Genomic DNA, 19,277 nt, shown 5'->3' with positions numbered 1-19,277 from the left:
CTAGGAGTTTGAAAAAGAAGCAAGATTTTATCAGAGGGGAAAAAGCATCCCATTTGGGACGTGGGAAGAGTGTACTTGAAGAATAGAAAATTGTCCATCATAACTATAACATAAAGTATATACAGGGTGTATGCAGAGAGTAGAGGATGGGAGTGTTATAGAAAGGCAGAGATGTGGCATTGAGTAAGGGAGCCACACATGCATAAGCTATGCATTTCCAATATTCACAGCATTATTAGGCCACTTAGAGAGAGAGGCTCATGGAATTAATTTGGTTAAGGATTTCAGCCACATCCAGGACTGAAGCCAAAGTGACATGACTGATCCTAGCCCAGTGCAGCTGTGGGAGCTGTGGATTATTTGCAGTACCATTGGTATTCACATGCATGGCACAGCAAAGCTCTCCAAGAGACCCTCCGCTCCACATTTGAATGAAAGAAAAATAAGAGGGCATTTTTATAGGTGTAACTTTTTTTTTTTGAGACAGAGTCTTACTCTGTCACCCAGGCTAGAGTGCAGTGGTGTGATCTTGGCTCACTGCAACTTCCGCCTCCCAGGTTCAAGCGATTCTCTTGCCTCAGCCTCCTGAGTAGCTGGGGTTACAGGCATCTGCCATCGCACCCGCCTAATTTTTTTGTATTTTTCGTAGAGACAGGGTTTTACCATCTTGGCCAGACCATTCTTGATCTCCTTGACCTTTTGATCCACCCGCCTCGGCCTTCCAAGGTGCTGGGATTACAGGCGTGAGCCACTGCACCCGGCCAGGTGTAACTTTGAATCCATCCATGGTTGACTCTAAAACCGAGCAACTCACAAACTGGGTATTTTATTAAATTTTAGAAACAAATCACTCCCAGCACACTTCTAATGGCAGAGAACATTCATTCAACACATTGACCACCTACTATGTGTCCCATAGACCTAGACAGACAAGATCTCTGCTCTCCCAGAGTTTACAAGAAAGGGGGAAAGGTCAATGTTCAACAAATATCCATAGAAAATACAATTAGAATTTATTTATTTATTTATTTAGAGATGGAGTCTTGCACTGTAGCCCAGGCTGGAGTGCAGTGGTGCGATCTTTGCTCACTGCAACCTCCACCTCCTGGGTTCAAGTGATTCTCCTGCCTCAGCCTCCTGAGTAGCTGGGATTACAGGCACGCACCACCACACCCAGCTAATTTTTGTATTTTTAGTAAAGATGGGGTTTCGCCATGTTGGGCAGGCTGGTCTTGAACTCCTGACCTCAGGTGATCCACCCGCCTCGGCCTCCCAAAGTGCTGGGATTACAGGTGTGAGCCACCGTGCTCAGCCATTTTTTTTATGAGTACAGGTTGAGTACCCCTTGATCCAAAATGCTTGGGACCAGAAATATTTCAGATTTTGGATTTTTTTTTTTCGGATTTTAGAATATTTGGATTACATTAACTAGTTGAGCACCCCAAATTTGAAAATCTGAAATCTGAAATGCTCCAAGAAGCATTTTCTTTGAGGGGCATGTTAGCACTTGAAAAGTTTCGGATTTTAGAGCGTTTTGGATTCAGATTTTCAGACTTGGAATGCTCAACCTGTACTATGAATGAAAAAGTAGAGTTCAGTGAGATTAAAAATAGAAACTGACTTGATGGCATGGGGAGGTAGGTAAAATAACAACTGAGCATTTTCTAAAGAAGTGACATATACCCTGAGATCTGGAAGATGAAAAAAGTGAGGTGAAGATTATTCTAGGCCAAGGGGACAGCTTGTGGGAAGCTCAAAAATAGGACAAATGTGTAATGTGTTCAGTTCAAAGAAAAGAAAATTAATCTGTCTGTATCATGGTGCCAGGGAAGAGAGGTGTAGGAGGGCCTGGGGAGGTAGTCAGAGACTAGACCACAGGGGACCTTTATCCTAAAAGCAATGAGAAACCACTGAATGGTTTCCAGCGGAGGAGTGGCCAGGCCTGCATTTGGAAAGATCTACTCTGCCAGCAGCTGGAGAATGAACTAAGGAGGGACGAGAATGGAAGCAGGAAGACCACGTAGGATGTTATCACATAGGCCAGCCTAGAGATAATGGTGACCAGGACTTCAGATGTGGCAGTTGTGACGGACAAACAGATGACTGCAAGCTGCATGCTAGAAGCAGGATTGCTTTGGCTGATTGGTGAGCTGGACCTGGGAAGTTCACAAGGGGAAGGGGTATCAGGCCTAACTTTCAGTTCAGACTAGAGCTCTACTTAGATGGTGATGCCCATCAGGTATCTCCTGAGGTGCAGAAAGTTTCTCCCATCCAAGTCCTAACCAGGCCCGACCCTGCTTAGCTTCTGAGATCAGATAAGATCAGGCGCTTTCAGGGTGGTGTGGCCATAGACCGAGGTGTAGAAAGTTTCTGTGAAAAGATCAAAGTTCGGTCCTGTTCCATTTGATACACTTATGAGACATCCAAGCAGAGAGGTGAGGGGGGCATTTAGAGGAAAGGACCTGGAACTTTGAGAAGAAATCTGCGTGGGATACACAAATATGGAAGCTCCTGGAATCCAAACCCACGAAGTGAACGATACACCACAGGAAATGCAGCATAGATGAAAAGGATCCATGACTGAGTCCTGAGGAACTCCAGCATAGAGAGAGTGAGTTCAGGGAAGGAAGGTCGTTCAGCAAAGTAGACAAAGGGACTTGCCAGAAAGAAAAGTGTGTGTGTGTGTGTGTGTGTGTGTGTGTGTGTGTGTGTGTGTGTGTGAGATCAAAAATCTAAGGGAAGACAGTGGCTTCCGATGGAGGGAAGGGCAGAGTGCTGAATGCTGCTGAGAATCAGGAACAGTGAGGTGAGGATGGGAGAGTTCCTGCTGGCTGCAGCAATATGGGATTTTCCTGGTGATTGGCATTCACAATTTAAGTGCAGAGGTCAAATGAAAGCCAAATTGAAGAGGAATGAAGACTCAGTAGGGATAGGGAAGTAAACATTTATGTGCAGGTAGATTTCCAGAAGTTTGATTGTGAAGATGAGAGAATAGGGCTGGAGAAAGGTTTAAGTTGGATGTATTGGCCCACATTTGTTGAAGACTATGGCTGTAGCCCAGTTAAATAGCCCCCTTTCCTGACTAGGTCATGTTAGCTTGATCAAAATGTAGTTCAGGCAAAAAGTTGCCCTCCAGCGTGAACAGCTCCACAGAGAATAAAGATCTACACATCTCAAATTCTCCAACTAATATCTCAGAAGTCAGTTCTGAAACTCTAAGAGGACATTCCTATATTCACAAGAAACTACTTCTCAGGCACCTACATGACACCCAGTCTTCAATGATCTAAATCCATGTATTACTTTTTTTTCATGGAACTGAACCAGTAGCAGATAATTCCCCAAAGCTTTCAATACAGTTTTCTTTCAGTTCTCCACAACATGCATGAATATAATATTCATGGTCAGAGTTTCCTGATGCGTGTATGATAATTATGACCACCACAAGTAAGACAGCTATTTCTAAGAAAGGGTTGAAATCGCCCCTCCCACCTCCTACCTCCCCACTCAGACACCAACTTGAGATTTCCTAGTTTTGCCAGAAATCCTCCTCAGGGATCACCCTGTAGTAGTCATGACAAAATTCCTTAGCCCCGGTCCTAACTCAGCTGCAACTCTGCATTATTTTGCCTCTACAGTGTTTAGGCTTTATTGCCAGGCACTACTCCTTTATCACAATGAATCTTACAACAGAGAGAAGACCATGTGCTCATACAGGTCATTCCCTGTAAGAACCTCAGTCTTCCTAGGTGATTAGGCTTTCAAGCAGTAATCTAAAATTCACCCATCCTGCCCTGCAAGTTTCTGATTTGGAGAATATCTTAAATCTTAAATACTGTTCTTATTTTCATACCATTGTTGACACAAAACATTTACAGTCAAACAAACAAGTAAACTTTTAATGCAGGAAGTTCAGTGTATTCTAGTGAATATAAAAGATGACCTGGATTTAGGAAGAGAATTCTATTTCTACCCTTCCCCTTGACCCACACCATGCATGACCTTGGAGGAGTTACTATGCCTCAGATTTTTCATCTGTAAAATACCTGCTTCCTACCTTGGAGGATTAACTTGATAATGTCTGTAAAATACTTTGAGGTTTTAGAGGAAGGACACCACAGCATTATCACATGTCATTCTTATTAGAATCATGTCGATGCATATGAATAGAAAGTGTGGACAGTGGTCTAAGGAGTGAGCTTGGAATAATATTGGCTTAAAATAAGTCTGATATATTTGTGTCTGTACTGACAATGTGAATGGCCCTAAAAGACTATGTTAACTAACCCTACTTATTTCTGGTTGTGCTTCAATCTCACTTTGAATGTTAACTCTAAACCGCTAACCTGTTTCTTTCCCTTTATTCACTTTTTCCACCCACCATTGCATGACATCAGGGTCAGTTTTGTGCATGACACCCGCTACCAGTATTGGTAGGTTTCAACCTTTTTTATTTGTCTTTTATATGATGTACAATACCTTCACTTGCTTGAAATTTATTTCAGAGATGGTAGAAATGCTACAGGAAATAGTAGATTTGAAGGCTTATTTGGCTTTAGAGTTAACATATAGGTTTTTAAAAATGTACTTGTATATTTAAGAAAATGACGGTTTTAATGTGACCTCTTGTGCTAGAACAATCACTACAAAAACATAAAGCCACAAGTACGAGTCTGCTTTTTAATGATTTGTGTTTTGTTTCTCTTTATAGTTTATATGGTATAGCGTAAGGAACAGAGCTTACTCTATCAGCGAGGCAGGCTAATTTCATCAATGTTTGAAAGTTTCATAGTGGTGTGCCTTTATCTCCTCTTTGCTGTGTGTTAGAGCGATCAGAGTTTCCCAGAAGTATTCATTTTTTACAAATTATAAATGGATGTATTTTGAAACTGAATGTCTGAGCTTCTTAACTTAATTATCTTTTCTAATTTTAAGTGTTGATTTATTTGGCATGATTTTTCTGGACCTCAGCATTCCCTTAGCCATTCAATTTTAATAGCAGATAGTTGTCTTCACACACATGAATGCCTTGGTACAAACGTCTGTCTTTAAGACATGTGGATTAGATCTATTTAGAGTCAAGAAAAAGAAACATTGCAAATTTTGTCTGGCTATTTCAGAGTAACTGTGTTAGAATTTGCATCAAGGCTATGATGTTTGCTCCATCGTTTATTGATTCAAATAAACCACAACCCACAGCAGTTCCATTTCATGTAAGCAGTTCCAAATTGAAAAAAAAAATTCAATTTCACCATAATTCCAAAGAACATCCTATCCCAAATTAGGCCTCCATATGGAGACTTGGATGTCTGAGAATTTATGATTAAAAGTGATGATCACATATTCTTGCTTCATCAGACATCACCTTTCACAATTTTAGAAACAACCATTATTACATACACCGTATACTCTGAATTGGGAATGGATCTATTGTTAGAAGTAAAATGTTTATAAATACATCAACCAAAGTAATCTGCTTTGGCCTTTCTGGGAATCACTGATTATGTTTTAAAACTTCCTTTAATTGTACTTGTAATAAGCTATTTTCCCTTTTTTATTTCTCTCCCATGCTTCCTTGCTTTGCATTGTGATTGCATGCCATCTGCTGGTTTAACCCATGATGGCTTGCTGCTCTGATATTCACCATGCCAAAATACCACTTCTATTACCATAATGCTACACCCTCCTGTTCATTGCTCCCATGGTTCCCCTCCTGAAAGTACCCATGATGCACAGCGCTACGTCCGCCACTGTCTCTGCAGCAACAACTCCTGCAACAAGTGTCCCCTTCGCAGCAACAGCCACAGCCAATCAGGTTTGCTCCTTTTAAAGCTTTCTTTCACAAATCCCAAACTCTAAATGAGTGCTGATATTTAAAAAAAAAATTCTCGGTGAGAATTTTTTTTTCATGTTTATCCATCAAATTTTATTTTTTTAATTAGTTTATAGCAAGCATTTACAGACAGGTTGCACTTATTTAGAGTTAACATTTACTGCAAATAATGATGTAGCTATGTTTTGTGTTGCACTGTTTGTTTTCGTACCTAATATTGTGTAATTAACCTGACAGGCTTAAATTCCTTTTAGTACAGCATTACCTATCCAGTGGTTTGTGAATGGCCACATAAAAATCGTAGACGCGCACCCATGGGTGCTTCAAAACTGGCTCTATTTTAATTCGGTTCATTCAGACCCCATCATCTATGTGGAGGAAGAAATTCTCCTCTTAGAAAGTCTTCCCTTTGGCCTAAGTGTCATATTTGAGGTCTGAATAATTCTTATGATCATTTGACCTCGGTCTTAGGTTCTGCCAAACTCACTTGGCTCCCACTTCACAATCTGCTCCAATACTGGCCTAAGAGCCAAACCATCCAGAATGAAGAGTCATGGGTGCCGCTGAACTCACAAAGGCTGGATATAACTGATGAGGAGCGTTTAACTCTGTTGGTTTAATGCATGTGCCAGTGAGACCATGGATGTACTATTTCGTAGTGACAGCCAGCTGCTATTTCCTACTCTGTGGTCACAAGCTGACTGTATTCCTGACCCTAGCCTCCCAACTTGCAAACATGTGCTTCTAGCCACAAGAAGACAGCGTGAGGGTGAATGAGCAGAAACTCTCACCTCGCCTGGGAAAATACTTCATTGCGCATGCCCTCCCTTCACAGTAGAACAATTTTGGTTTGGTTTTTAGTTTTGTTTCATGGGTTTTTAAAAATAAAATCAGCTCTGCTAATAAAAGATGACAAGGGATAAAAGAAACTAGGGGAAATCGTGTTGGGGGATCATGGCAGTCCCAACCCGCATTCTGCAGGCTGGGAGGGCTGAGTCATGCTGCTTTCCACGTTCAAGTGAATCCACGATTCCAGCTCTGCAGGTTTCATCTCTACAAAGAGAGGCGTGAGTGGACAGGAATGCAGAAATAAAAGTTAAACCCCGTGACAGTGCTGACTATGCCCTCAGCATTGTGACAGAGCAGGAGAGAGCAGAGAGTGGGGGAGGGAGGAGAGGCTGAACAGCAGTGCAGAGGCAGGTGTCAATCAACTGTGGACGATTTTTCAGTAATTCACTCCCACCTTTAAAATGCCAACCTGTTCTCCGAGGAAAGCCAACCCAGCTTCGAAATAAACAGAACAAAGAGCAGGCAAGGATGAGTTCCTTAGCTGGGAAGACGGTGATGATGATGATGATGATGATTTAATGTGGGATGGGAGAAGGGAGAGAGACTGCATCTTTCCATTATTAGGACCAAAGCTCTTCTCAATCATTCACTCTCAATAGGGAAGCTGGATACCTGTTTCTTTCAAGTCTTAAGTCCTGCCTCCTTGAAATATGTTTAGTGATTTTTGACCCAATCTTTGTTACAAAGTGCTTTTATAAGAAAACAAGTTTGGACTGAGTGCAGCGCCTCATGCTTGTAATCCCAGCACTCTGGGAGGCCGAGGGAGGAGCATCACTTGAGCCCAGGAGTTGGAGACCAGCCTGAGCAACATGGTAAAATCTGGTCCGTACAAAAATACGAAAAAAAAAAAAACAGCCAGCATGATGCCATACACCTGTAGTCTCAGCTACTTGGGAGGCTGAGGTGGGAGGATCGCCTGAGCCCAGGGAGGTTGAGGCTGCAGTGAGCCATGATAGTGCCACGGCACTCTAGCCTGGGTGACAGAGTGAGACCCTGTCTCAAAATAAAATACAAGTTTGAAGTATAATATAGTAGTATTTGTTACAGTGAAATTCTATATGGTAAGTTTAGCCTTTTGGGCACTTAGAGATCTTTTTTAAGAAAGGAAAAGAAGCCAAGATAAAGAAATACTTTAGAGTTGTAGGATAAATTATTTTATCATGATAAATATTTGACCATGTGTCATATATATCATTCAAGCCTAGTGATTCTTTGGCTCCATTTGGTAGAAAAAAACTTTGAGAGATTCCATACGTATATTCAAGTTTCTCTCTCTCTCTCTCTCTCTCTCTCTCTCTCTCTCTCTGTGTGTGTGTGTGTGTGTGTGTGTGTGTGTATAGGGAGGCAGAGGTTGGAAGCATGGAATATTCAGAAGCTAAAATACATCACTTTCAGGCAGGGTGTGAATGGAAAAGGAAATACATTGAAGTTTCAACTTCTTTAATTGCAAGCGTAGCTGAAGTTTCATTTCAATTTAATCCAAAGAAATATAATTAAAGGAGTACCTGACAGTAGCTTCAAGAATCCTATATTCTGTGTTTTGCAGTTTATCACATGTAGTAGTTGCTGCTAGATTGCACTTAAATGATGAAGAGAAATCCTTTAGCAGCTCTTGATGCAAGTCTGCTTGCACATGAAAAACATGAAAAAATAAATTATAGTGAACACAAATTTCCAGATATGATATTCTTTATGTATTTTCAATAGGTTTCAAAGAGCAAAGCATCGACAAAAGATCTTGGCAATTCTTTTAACATCCAATCATAGGAAACCCAGAGCTTGTTAATGACTAAAATAACAAGTTATCATCTTGTTAAGATTTCACTCTTTAAACTCAAATAGAATCATACCCATGTGGATTATGTAAGTCATTTAAACATAATGAATCTCAGTTTCCTCATTTGTGAAAGGAGGAGTAGAACTAGATGCCCCTGGAGTCCCTCTCAGCTTTGAGATTCAGTGAACCAAAGGTTCAATGACTATTGTTTTAGGCCCAAAGCATGAGATTACAAAGATAAACACAAATAGAATGCAAAGTGGAACTAATGATTCCAGAGTTCAGTGACTGATAAGCACCCTGCCTTCTTTTCTGTCTTTAACACAAAATGTAGTTGGATTTTGACAGATTTTTTGTTAATTTGATCAATTCAGACTGTCAGTTCAAATATTTAAAAATCTCATAAGCATTTGTAATTAGATACAAATCATTTATTGAAGAAAAGAGGATAGATTTAAACATCCCATGACAGCTTCTTAGGTCCAGTGCAATTTACACGTTACCCCATGGTAAGCCAAGCTGAACAAGCCGCTCTATCCCCAGGCTGAATCAAGATGCCACCAATAAAAGTTTTCACTGAACTTGGACTGGTGGTTTGAGATTAAATCAGGACAGAATCCAAATATATTTGGGAAATATAAAATGTTTTTTGATTGTTTAGCTTTAGGAACAGATAAGGAAACAAAAATATAATAAACAAATTTACTAAGCACTCTTTTCTGTTTCAATTAAGGTATTTGGGCCTTAACAGGCAAATTATACCTAATAGTAATAATATGATTATTATAAACCTCTTATTATGTGCCAGGTATGATTCTAAATGGTCTCTCTCATGTAATATATTACATATCATATTATACATTCTATTATATACTGTGTAAGAGAGGATACTTATGTATAGATGTAGACACTCAATTCTTCACAATAGTTTTATGAGATGGGTGCAATGATCATCACCCGCATTTGATAGGTGGTAAAACTGAAACAAAAGTTAGCTACCTCAGCCAAAGTCAGACAGCTTCTGCATGGTCTTGCTGGAGTTTAAACCTGACTCCAGAAAACTTGATTTAACCATGATGGTATACTGCCTTAGCAGCTCAAGCTAAGATGAATCCTACACTGGAGAGATGAGCTGGATTTGAATAGAGCCTTGAGCTAGCTATGTAAAGTAGCCAGGTCATCTTTAGAAACCATATAATAGGCCGGGCGCAGTGGCTCATGCCTGTAATCCCAGCACTTTGGGAGGCCGAGGTGGGCAGATCACCTGAGGTTGGGCGTTCGAGACCAGCCTGACCAACGTGGAGAAACCCTGTCTCTACTAAAAATACAAAATTAGCCAGGCATGGTGGCGCATGCCTGTAATCCCAGCTACTCGGGAGGGTGAGGCAGGAGAATCGCTTGAATCCAGGAGGCAGAATTTGCTATGAACTGAGATCGCGCAATTGCACTCCAGCCTGGCCAAGAAGAGCGAAACTCTGTCTCAAAAAAAAAAGAAAAAAAAAAAAAGAAACCATATAATGGACCATATAATGGACCTTATTATTTCAGTGTGATAAAATAACCAGTGAAAATTATCAATAATTTTTATAGAAGTAAGATAGCCTAAGAAAAAATTAGTCCTTTGTCTTAGGGAAACAGGTTCATGGGTTTCTTTTGTCATAGACTTTGTTCCTAACCTCTACTAATCATCTCACAAATAGCTTGTTAACAAAAAAAAATTGGTTGGCGGGGGGAAATGATAGGTAGCATGTAAATTAGTCAATTTGAGTCCATTGACCAAGGACCAGAATGTGTAAATCTGTCAAAGATGCCTATATTGAAACAAATTTAATCTTAGAATGTACATTAAGAGAGGTAAAGCTTAGTAATGGATTACCTGTTTTTTCATAAGAAAAGAATTTTTAATAAAATGAGAGTGCAGAGTAAAATTCCTGAGCTCGAATTATTACAATATTCTAAGTTGTAATTTGTTTAGCATTTTTTATTTCAAAGTTATATTCTATTTCAAAGGGAGATAAAACAATTTTCAAATAAATACATTTTAAGTTTCTTCATTTATATACAGAGATCATTTAATTTACTTAATAACATTCTTAAAGGCACAATTAAAATACAATTTATCCTCTGAATCTTTCCCTGAACATCTCTCTCCTCCTCCCCCAGCAAGAAGTACTTTCCCTGTCCTCTGAATTCTACAAGGACTTTGCACATTCCTTAAGGCACTATCATTAAATAGAAAGACAAATGCACGTCTACAAAGAAAGCTGGGGCAGCATTGAGTTTAGCTGGAGAATAACTCCCATTCAGATAGATCAGAGCATCTGTTTGTGGGAGCGGCTACAGCGTAGGTTTGATTCTGATTGTGTGGGACCTTGATACGGAGTTAAAGGGTTCGGCCCTGAGTTGGCCACTGCAGGATTTTCAAGCAGGATAGTGATGGAAACGGTACTCTAGGAAGAGTGAGCAGATGGATTCGAGGCGGGAGAGTCTGTGGAGGCCATTAAGAGGTTTTAACAAGAGCCTAAACTGGGACGATGGCAGCTGGCAAGTGGCCTACTTTGTCTTGCCTTTGCCCATTACAAAGGGAGTGTTACTTTTGGCAAAAGAGAAACATGAAATGATTTCATACTATGGCAAAACCTGTCTAAATAAATGTCACGTGGTAGAAAGAGAGATTGAGGCTGCTGTGAAACTCAGTCCCTGCCAGCACAGCAGTCGGGTGGCCTCGCTGTTCGGACACCTGCAATGTGTTCACCTTTCACATGGGCCTTCCCATTTCCTACCTAAATGAGACTCAGAGCCACAAAAGCTCGCCCCCTACCTCTAACCACAGGCTTCTGCTTGAAGGAAAGAGTCCCCTCAGGTGTAGAGTGAATGTATATTGTCCATGTCTCCAAAGCAGAGCTCTATGGACAGTGAACAGATTATCCATCTAATTCATTCTGGCCCATGAGTCCATGCTAGGGAAAGAGAGTCCTATGTATTAATATTGGGAATCTTTTTACAGAGCATCAGAAGAAGTGCTTTAGAAGCTAATGAAATCAGATTATACTCTGGGCAATATGTTAACCAACACTTAATCACATCTCCAAAAATGATGATTCATGTTTAATATTATGACCTCAAGGTCTTATCACATCTTCTGAACCCTCCTCCAAAGATTAAGTACATTCACCAGAGAGTTGGCCTTAGGAAGAACTTACTGGAAATTAGTTGATAATATGTCATATACATATAGCCCTCTATTTATATTTGATAAATTAGAAAATCTCATTTTCTAGACTTACCTGGCATAGTTTTATTATATATGATAATCAATTTCAATATCTTATCAGAAAGATAAAATAATTACATGTAACCAGACATATATTATGTTTTATCTGGCCTGCTATAAAGTATTGAAGAGGGAAGAGAAAAGCTTGTTTCTGACCTATAAACATGAACATAACTTTAAAGTTATTTGTATATGGATTCTTGGATATGTAAGTCCACCTGTACTAACCAAGAAGTCTAGAAAGGTAAGATTGTGTTTTATTTCATCTCTCATCTCAGAGTTTTATAAAACATCTATTATTCAATGCCATCTGTCTGGACTATATTCAGACAAATGTAGGAGGCATTAAACATTCCCCACTATTCACCACTTGACCCATTTTGGGGCCTGCATTTTGTTTCACAAGAAAAATCTTGGTTCAGCAAGGCCCCAGTGTGGGAGGAGTAGGCTCCTGTCCTCTCTCTCTCCTGAAATACACAGTAAAGTGGCCGGCCTGTATGTATGGCTGATCAAACTGTGAAACACTCATTTCTTGGAGTTTGCTTGTTCCTGGGAACAGATTATAGAAAGCAGCTGGGCCCCACGTATGTTGTTCTCCAAAAAAGCAGAGACAGCAACTGTCAGAATCCAGCCCTTGTAAACAGTAATCTGGGCCGAGACTTCTCTCTCTACCTTATACTGCCTAAGTCCTTTAGCCACCTCTAACTGTTTGCTTATATTCTAACTGTAGAGGGGGGGATTCAGGTTGGAGAATGGATATGGTTACTTCAGATGAGGCAGAATTGCCATATCAAATATTTTGTAGAGAAGGCAGGAGAGAGAAAGAGAGTAGAGAGAGATAGAAGGATTGAGATTGAAACCTCCTCAATTTCTTTGCGTAAAAAAATAAAACTATAAAAATTGCAGCATTTGCATTCAGTGAACGCTATTTGTTAAAGCTCCTTGGCAGTTTGAGGCTGAATTCCACTGTGCGCATGGCTAAAGAGAGCAGAATCCAGACTTGCTTAGTATGCTAAAAAAAAAAAAAAAAATTAAGGCTGGGAAGAGGTTGGGGGGTACTCTGTCTATCTTAGGTGGTCTTGGATCTATGAGAACAACATAGATGTACATTAATTTTTCTCTTCAAGAAATTAGAAAATAAGTAGACAATAGACTTTTTATGTTCCTGCCTCGGCAGCAGCTGCTTTGCAGGCCTACCCTGAAGTTTAATTAATAAATGCATTTGCAGATTCTCTAAGAAAAGGCTCAGTTATGTAAGTGTTGTAATCTAGTACATTTTCATTTTTCATGAATAATTTACACCTCTTGGTGAGAAACTTGGGTAGAATTCTTTTGTATATAGCACATAGAGACACCGTATCAGCTCCAATTCTGTGCAGCTGAAGAGAAAATGTCAAGAGTCCTTATGCAGCACATTCCTGCCTGTGGACAGTCCTTCGCATGACACCTCAAATCCATCCTCCTTTGCTTTTTTTTTTTTTTTTTTTTGAGATGGAGCCTTGCCCTGTCACCTATGTTGAAGTGCAATGGTTCAATCTTGGCTCACTGCAACCTCCGCCTCCTGGGTTCAAATGATTCTCATGCCTCAGCCTCCCAAGTAGCTGGGATTATAGGCGCCTGCCACCACACACAGCTAATTTTTGTATTTTTAGTAGAGATGGGGTTTACTATGTTGGCCAGGCTGGTCTCCAACTCCTGACCTCATGATCCACCTGCCTCCCAAAGTACTGGGATTATAGACGTGAGCCGCCGTGCCCGACCTCCTTTGCATTTTGATGGAACTGGAGGGGGGTCTTTTTTAGTCATATTCCCAGTCTTATTTTGGCTTTTGTTGATGGTAGTAAAATCATGCTCCATTTCTCCAATTTTAGGTTTTCTCATTGGAGCAACATGAATATATAGTTCATCCTATATCGGTGTTTCTTTCCAGCTCTAGATTTGTAAGGAAAGAGAGACTAGCTGCAATGAAGGAATTCGGGTCCATTTTCAAGGGATGAACGACGGGCAGGGTTTTCTTCTTTATAAGAGTTGCTGTGAACGGAATGGAATTCCTCCTCATGGCCGTTATCCACCCAAGCTGTGCCCCTGCTGCCTACCTTCTCACACGTCTGCCCGCACATTTGGGGAAGGTGACAGCTTCTCTGTGCAGGTGGATGTGGAGGATAGACAAACCCGAGACTGAGGCTCCAAACACATAAGATGCTACCACATGTCAAAGATACACTGGCATTTGCTCTGGCCTCTCAGCCCCTTCTGACATTCCTCTGGGGTGACACTGCTGGAGGCAGTAACTCCCAAGGTCAGACTGGGCTGGGTCTGCTGACCACTCCAGAGGCCACCAGGTTGGGGAAATGCTAACCATACTTAGGAACTCACTGCCTAGTCAAACAGATCTGAAACAAGCAGAGAATGTCATAAAACACAAAGTCCAGCAGGCAAATGTTGCTGCCTGGAAAGTAAGTGCCATGGCACGGCCTCATCCCTGAAGTGTCAGAGGTCTGAGGGGTGTGTAGGAATGAGACAGAGAAGGGACAGGTGAGGTTATTCCTGACACCATGACCAGCTGGAAATTGAAGAAGTAGAGATGAGGTAGGGTAAAGAGAAAAGGGAACCCATGCTTACCCATGCACCGGCCATCTGCTTTCCACATACTATCACATTAAACCCACCAGGACTCTATTTCCCTCTTTTACATGCGAAGACATCACATGTTTGATCACAGCTCCAGTAGGTAGCAGAGCCTGCCTTTGGCCTCACAGCTGCCTGACCTTGAGGTCAATGCTTTTCCCCTTGTTTAACATTCTTCCTCGATAGCATATGTGGTTTAGAAAGGAACTTCAGAATCCATCTCAGACTTTATCTCATGATAGAAGCAGATAGAACAGCTATGATTGCATCAGATCTAAAGAAGAGGGGACATTGTGGCTCATGTGAGCCAGTGAATGGGGTGAGTGGGAGACACCAGGGAGCGTGAGGAGGAGGATGTGGTGGGGCAGTCCTAGAAAATGCAGCTGAGTGGATCAGAAGGAGGTCAGGTTATGGAGGGCCTTAAAGCTCAAGATGAGAACAGGACAGGATAGGTTCCATGAGAGGCTTGGAAACTCAAATCAACTCCAAGTGAGTGGGTGAGGTGTGCAGGGACAGCCAGCCCGAGTCAAGCTAACTGGTGAGAAAGCTGCTTTATTGACAAAGTGATGAAATTGGGATAGAGAGAAAAGAGAACAGTTGAGGGGAAAAGGGTGAATCATTCAGAAGTAGGGAAATTCAGAGAGGCTCCGTGATCCCTGGCTTGCCTTTGCTCACCCAGAGGCTGTTCTCTGACTTCTGTGGTGTCTGTGGATTTCAGTGCCTTTCTCCTCTCTGTCACATAACGCTCCTATGAGACCTCTCTCCCATTGACCATAAAAAGGATGGTTCTCATTTACGCCCCTTCATTTTGATTTGTACTATAAAGGACACATTTGTTGACTGGTATTTTCTGACACCAGTTTATGACAAACTATAGCTAATCTAGCAGTTAGAATTCATCATGCTTTAGCATTAAATACAAAATATTAGAGCTTTTGGTCTCTTTGTTTTACTTTCGATGATCAAATTATATTATTCCTATCATTGCTCCCCTTGCTCTGGAGTATTCAAAGATCTCAGAGCATATGTCAATAAATTTCCTATAATCTTTACTGCTTGCTGCAATGCATTTCTGGAAGCAGCATCTTTAAGGTGATCGTTGCAGAATGTTGCCCATTTTCCCCTAATCACAGGTGCATCAGGCATTATAGGTCTGGCTTGAGACCAGCATCAATTACATCACAGATATGAAAGGCAGTAAGTCATAAGAGCAGATTTTCCACCATCATACCATACCTCTACAAAACATAAAAAAGAAAAAATATGATGCGAATTACATTATAAATTGGAATAGGAGCCCTGATGGGCTTACAGCTGCCTGACCTTGAGGTCAATGCTTTTCCCCTTGTTTAACATTCTTCTTGGTAGCTTACCCAATTCACACACATAGCAAGAGAGCCAGGCCCAGGACCTGATCACCGAGTCCTGCCTAGAACAATGTTGTCTCCCTTTCACCACACTGCCTTCCTGAGAAAGTGCTTTAAAGGATCATGTAAGGCACCTTGAACTGCTCCAGAGCATACAGGCAGCGAAAACATAACTCAGCTACCCTCACAAAGAACCTACCACGTGCCAGACACTGGGCTAAGCCTTTTGTATGAATTATGTCATTGAAACCCAACATGTCCTATGAAGGACTATTATGATCCCCTCTCTAGTGATGAGGAAACTCCAGTTTAGAGAAGCTAAAGAACTTGCTCAAGATCATACTATAACAATAAGTGGTAAAGCCAGACTTAGAGCTTTCCCGAAGCTCCTAATATTTCATATTTCCAATGAGGAAAAGGACCTAGAGTGGCTAACTGACCTTAGTCATAGTTACAATAAGGGATTAGGATTAAACTCAGTCTCCTAACAGCATGCTCAGTCCTCTTTCCCCTCCATCAAACTTCTATTCAGCTTGAATAAGCAGGCTGTACATTTATTCTAACTTTGTTAAATAAAATAACTTTGCTTCCTCCCTACAATTTAGAACGGTTTTTGAGGAATCAAAAAGATACTTGAAGTTAAACCTAATTCCCTCCTTTACTCCAAGTATGTTTTCCTAGTAATAATTTCATAACTGTTCCATTAATCATTCTTTCAATATTTGTCATGGTTATACTAAAATATGCAAAAGGTCCAGAGAACCACTTTAGTTCAGAGGATCTAGGACAGAAGGAATTGCTTAAACCGACTCCTATTGTTCATATCCTTTTCTTTGCTTTTCTCAAACCTTGTAACATTAAGAATGGCTTTGCACAGGGGAAAAAGTTAAAATGGGGAAAGCTAAGAAGTGTGTAAAGAATGAGAAGAAAAATTCCATTGTGTTCCTTTGCCTTGGACAAAGGTATTTAAGAGTTGTTGGGTTGGAGTTTTTGATCAGTTGGGTGATTGGTTTAACATAAACTAGAAAGTCCCCTCCATCTTTCCACTGCTTATGTGGAACCTATGTGGGGAGAGGTGAAGGCTTGGAGCTTGAAAGACAGATGTTTATCAGACAAGACTGGATGCACAGAGGTGTCCGTAGAGAGTCATTTACTCTAAGCACACTGATCTAAGAATTATTAATAAACACTATGCCTTATCAACATATTCATATTTTGTGGCTTATACCAGGAAATGGAAATAATTGAAATATTACTGTATAATATTACTTAATTGAAACATTACTTGAAAATAATTGAAATGTTACTATATAATAACAGTGGCATTTATTATATGCTTACTACCACCAAGCACTTGTTAAATACATTATCTGATCCTCACACCAACCCTGTAAGTTAGAAAAAATTTTTAATTCCCACTCTAGAAATTAGTAATACTAAGAATAAAAGATGTTTAGTGACTTATCTATGGTAACATATCTGTTAAGCCTAGAAGCTGGGTTTGAACCAAGTTTAACTTTAAAGAATGGGAAATCCTGCCCTTCATGGGACACCAACTTCCTACTGCAGTGGACACTGATTATCATGAGCTGGTGGTTGTTGATGCTTTTGTAATAAAATATTTCAGTTTGAAAAATGATTAACATGAATTGACAGTCAATGCTTTAAGGAAAAATCAGAGAAATTCAGTTTATACTTTGTCATCAGTGACAGTTCAGGAGATACATATACAAAAATGGAATGAAGTGCTCATTTTTAAGAATCTTAATCTCATCAAAACCAAGTTTATTTCCAACATATGGAGTGCCATACAGATCATATAATATTTAAGTTACCCATGGTATTATTTGAATGTCTATTTAAATAGAAACTGAAAAGAAATTATTTAGGATTATGAATCCTAAAATAATAGGCTAAGGAAACAGAACCAACATTTAGCAAAACCCACTATTACATGTCAGATGTGTATATACGTTATTTCTTTTACTACTCAGCATAACTCTGTGACGTTTCTTATCCATTGTGAGTATCATATCCATATGTGAGCACATCTTGGAGAATAATTTGCTTAAGATTCAAGCAGGTAGGAAATGACGGATACATGTAGACCTCAGGCTTGCCTGCCTGCAAATCCTGTTCTCTTGTGAACCTACCATGTTTGAATTAGATTGGAGTCTATGGTCAGTGTAGGCTTGGTATGAACCTCTTCATACAACTCCCCTTAAAAACTCTGAACTACTGAGTTTATTGCTTTGAAAAGTTTTGACTAGTTGAGTCGAAAGTTTAGTAGAAGCAAAAACTTTTTAAAGTCCAAGCTCAATATCAGAAATGGTGTGAAAATATTGCTGCTTGGAGAGAATAGCAAGAGAATCCAAATTTGAGGGGTGAAAAGGCACCATTCACTCTTCCCAGGGTGGGAAAACTGGCACACAACTTCTGTCTGAAAAGAGTCTATCAAAAGGAGTCCTCTCAATTGAAACTCACTTTTTAATTTTTAACAATAATAATTTTAAAACAAAGATACTATTTTTCTTCACCATCCCCACAGAACCTGACTTTCAAATTGATCTCAGGTAAAGGGAACAACACTAGTTGAGGATGAATATTTTAGGCAGCCTGCAGGAGCGACTGCAAAGGGAACCAAGTATAAGTTTAATTTAGTTGTAGTGAAACCACAGAGGTAAATGAGAACCCAAATGGGGATCTTAATGATGATTCAGGTATACAAGCAGGAAGAGCCAGGGGTCTCACTGTGAAGCCCCAAATGGGAAGGAAAACAGAAAGGGTGGGAGGGCAGGAAAGAAGGAATGGAAGGAGGAAGGGATTCAGGATTGGCAGGAAAGGAGGATGTGGAGTTATTCTCTAACGGGGGCAGGTTCCGTTTGGAATGAGGAGACGTTCTGGAGATGGAGGGTGGTGATGGTGGCACAACCAGGTGAATGGAGTTAATGCCACTGAACTGTATGCTTGAAAATGGTGAAAATTGTGAGTTTTATGCTATGTCTATTTTACCACAATTTTAAAAAATAGACAAAATATCTGAGTGGTCATTTCTACAAAGAAAGGATTAAGGACTGACAAGGATAATGTCTGATTGGACCTAGGTTTTCATTTAATAAAATCTTATAGTATAAAATGGTTCTTTTTGCATTAAAAATTCTTTACGGTTGCCATGTTTCCCTTTAAGAATTCTGTTTTCATAAGGCAAGGAATGGAGTGCAAAGGTGTCTTCTTTCTAAATGAAACCATGTCTGTGGCAACATAGCTTTATGTCTTCTCTCAACAAATGTATGCTAAGAACCCACCTTGAACTGGACATGATGGCTCATGCCTGTAATTCCAGCACTTTGGGAGGCTGAGGTGGGTGGATCATGTGAGATCAGGAATTCGAGACCAGCCTGGCCAACATGGTGAAACCCCATCTCTACTAAAAATATAAAAATTATCCAGGTGTGGTGGTGGGCACCTGTAATCCCAGCTACTTGAGAGGCTGAGGGAGGAGAATTGCTTGGACCTGGGAGGCGGAGGTTGCAGTGAGCCGAGATTGCG

At 40.4% G+C, this 19,277-nt stretch overlaps 2 protein-coding genes across 56 annotated transcripts in view; one reads left to right on the top strand and one right to left on the bottom strand.

Annotated features, from left to right (window-relative positions):
* The window catches only part of LOC112425914 (uncharacterized), a 221,931-nt gene that overhangs the window by 149,721 nt on the left and 52,933 nt on the right, over window positions 1–19,277 (bottom strand). For 43 of the 45 annotated variants that reach the window (XR_011614652.1, XR_011614649.1, XR_011614651.1 and 40 more), the window contains one exon: window positions 8,188–8,305. The exons of 1 other annotated variant lie outside the window; for it this stretch is intronic. Coding sequence is in view for 8 of the 44 variants with exons in the window: in XM_071081109.1 (XP_070937210.1) it covers window positions 8,188–8,305 (118 nt within the window). In the remaining 36 variants the exon portion in view is untranslated. Of the gene's footprint in view, window positions 1–1,011; window positions 6,887–8,187; window positions 8,306–19,277 lie in introns of those variants that run through there. One more of the 45 variants, XM_071081132.1, reaches the window with a different exon arrangement.
* The window catches only part of LOC105477578 (muscleblind like splicing regulator 2), a 171,372-nt gene that overhangs the window by 138,387 nt on the left and 13,708 nt on the right, over window positions 1–19,277 (top strand). For 3 of the 11 annotated variants that reach the window (XM_011734137.3, XM_011734134.2, XM_011734159.3), the window contains one exon: window positions 4,398–4,433. The exons of 4 other annotated variants lie outside the window; for them this stretch is intronic. In XM_011734137.3, coding sequence (XP_011732439.1) covers window positions 4,398–4,433 — 36 coding nt within the window. Of the gene's footprint in view, window positions 1–4,397; window positions 4,434–5,720; window positions 5,816–19,277 lie in introns of all 11 variants that reach the window. 4 more of the 11 variants (XM_011734143.2, XM_011734161.2, XM_011734151.2 and 1 more) reach the window with 2 other exon arrangements.

This window comes from Macaca nemestrina, chromosome 16 (genome assembly GCF_043159975.1).
Source record: "Macaca nemestrina isolate mMacNem1 chromosome 16, mMacNem.hap1, whole genome shotgun sequence".
In the NCBI taxonomy this organism is placed as follows: Eukaryota; Metazoa; Chordata; class Mammalia; order Primates; family Cercopithecidae; genus Macaca; species Macaca nemestrina.
The sequence above is the reverse complement of the archived record's forward strand: the minus strand, read 5'-3'. Positions and strand labels throughout refer to the sequence as shown.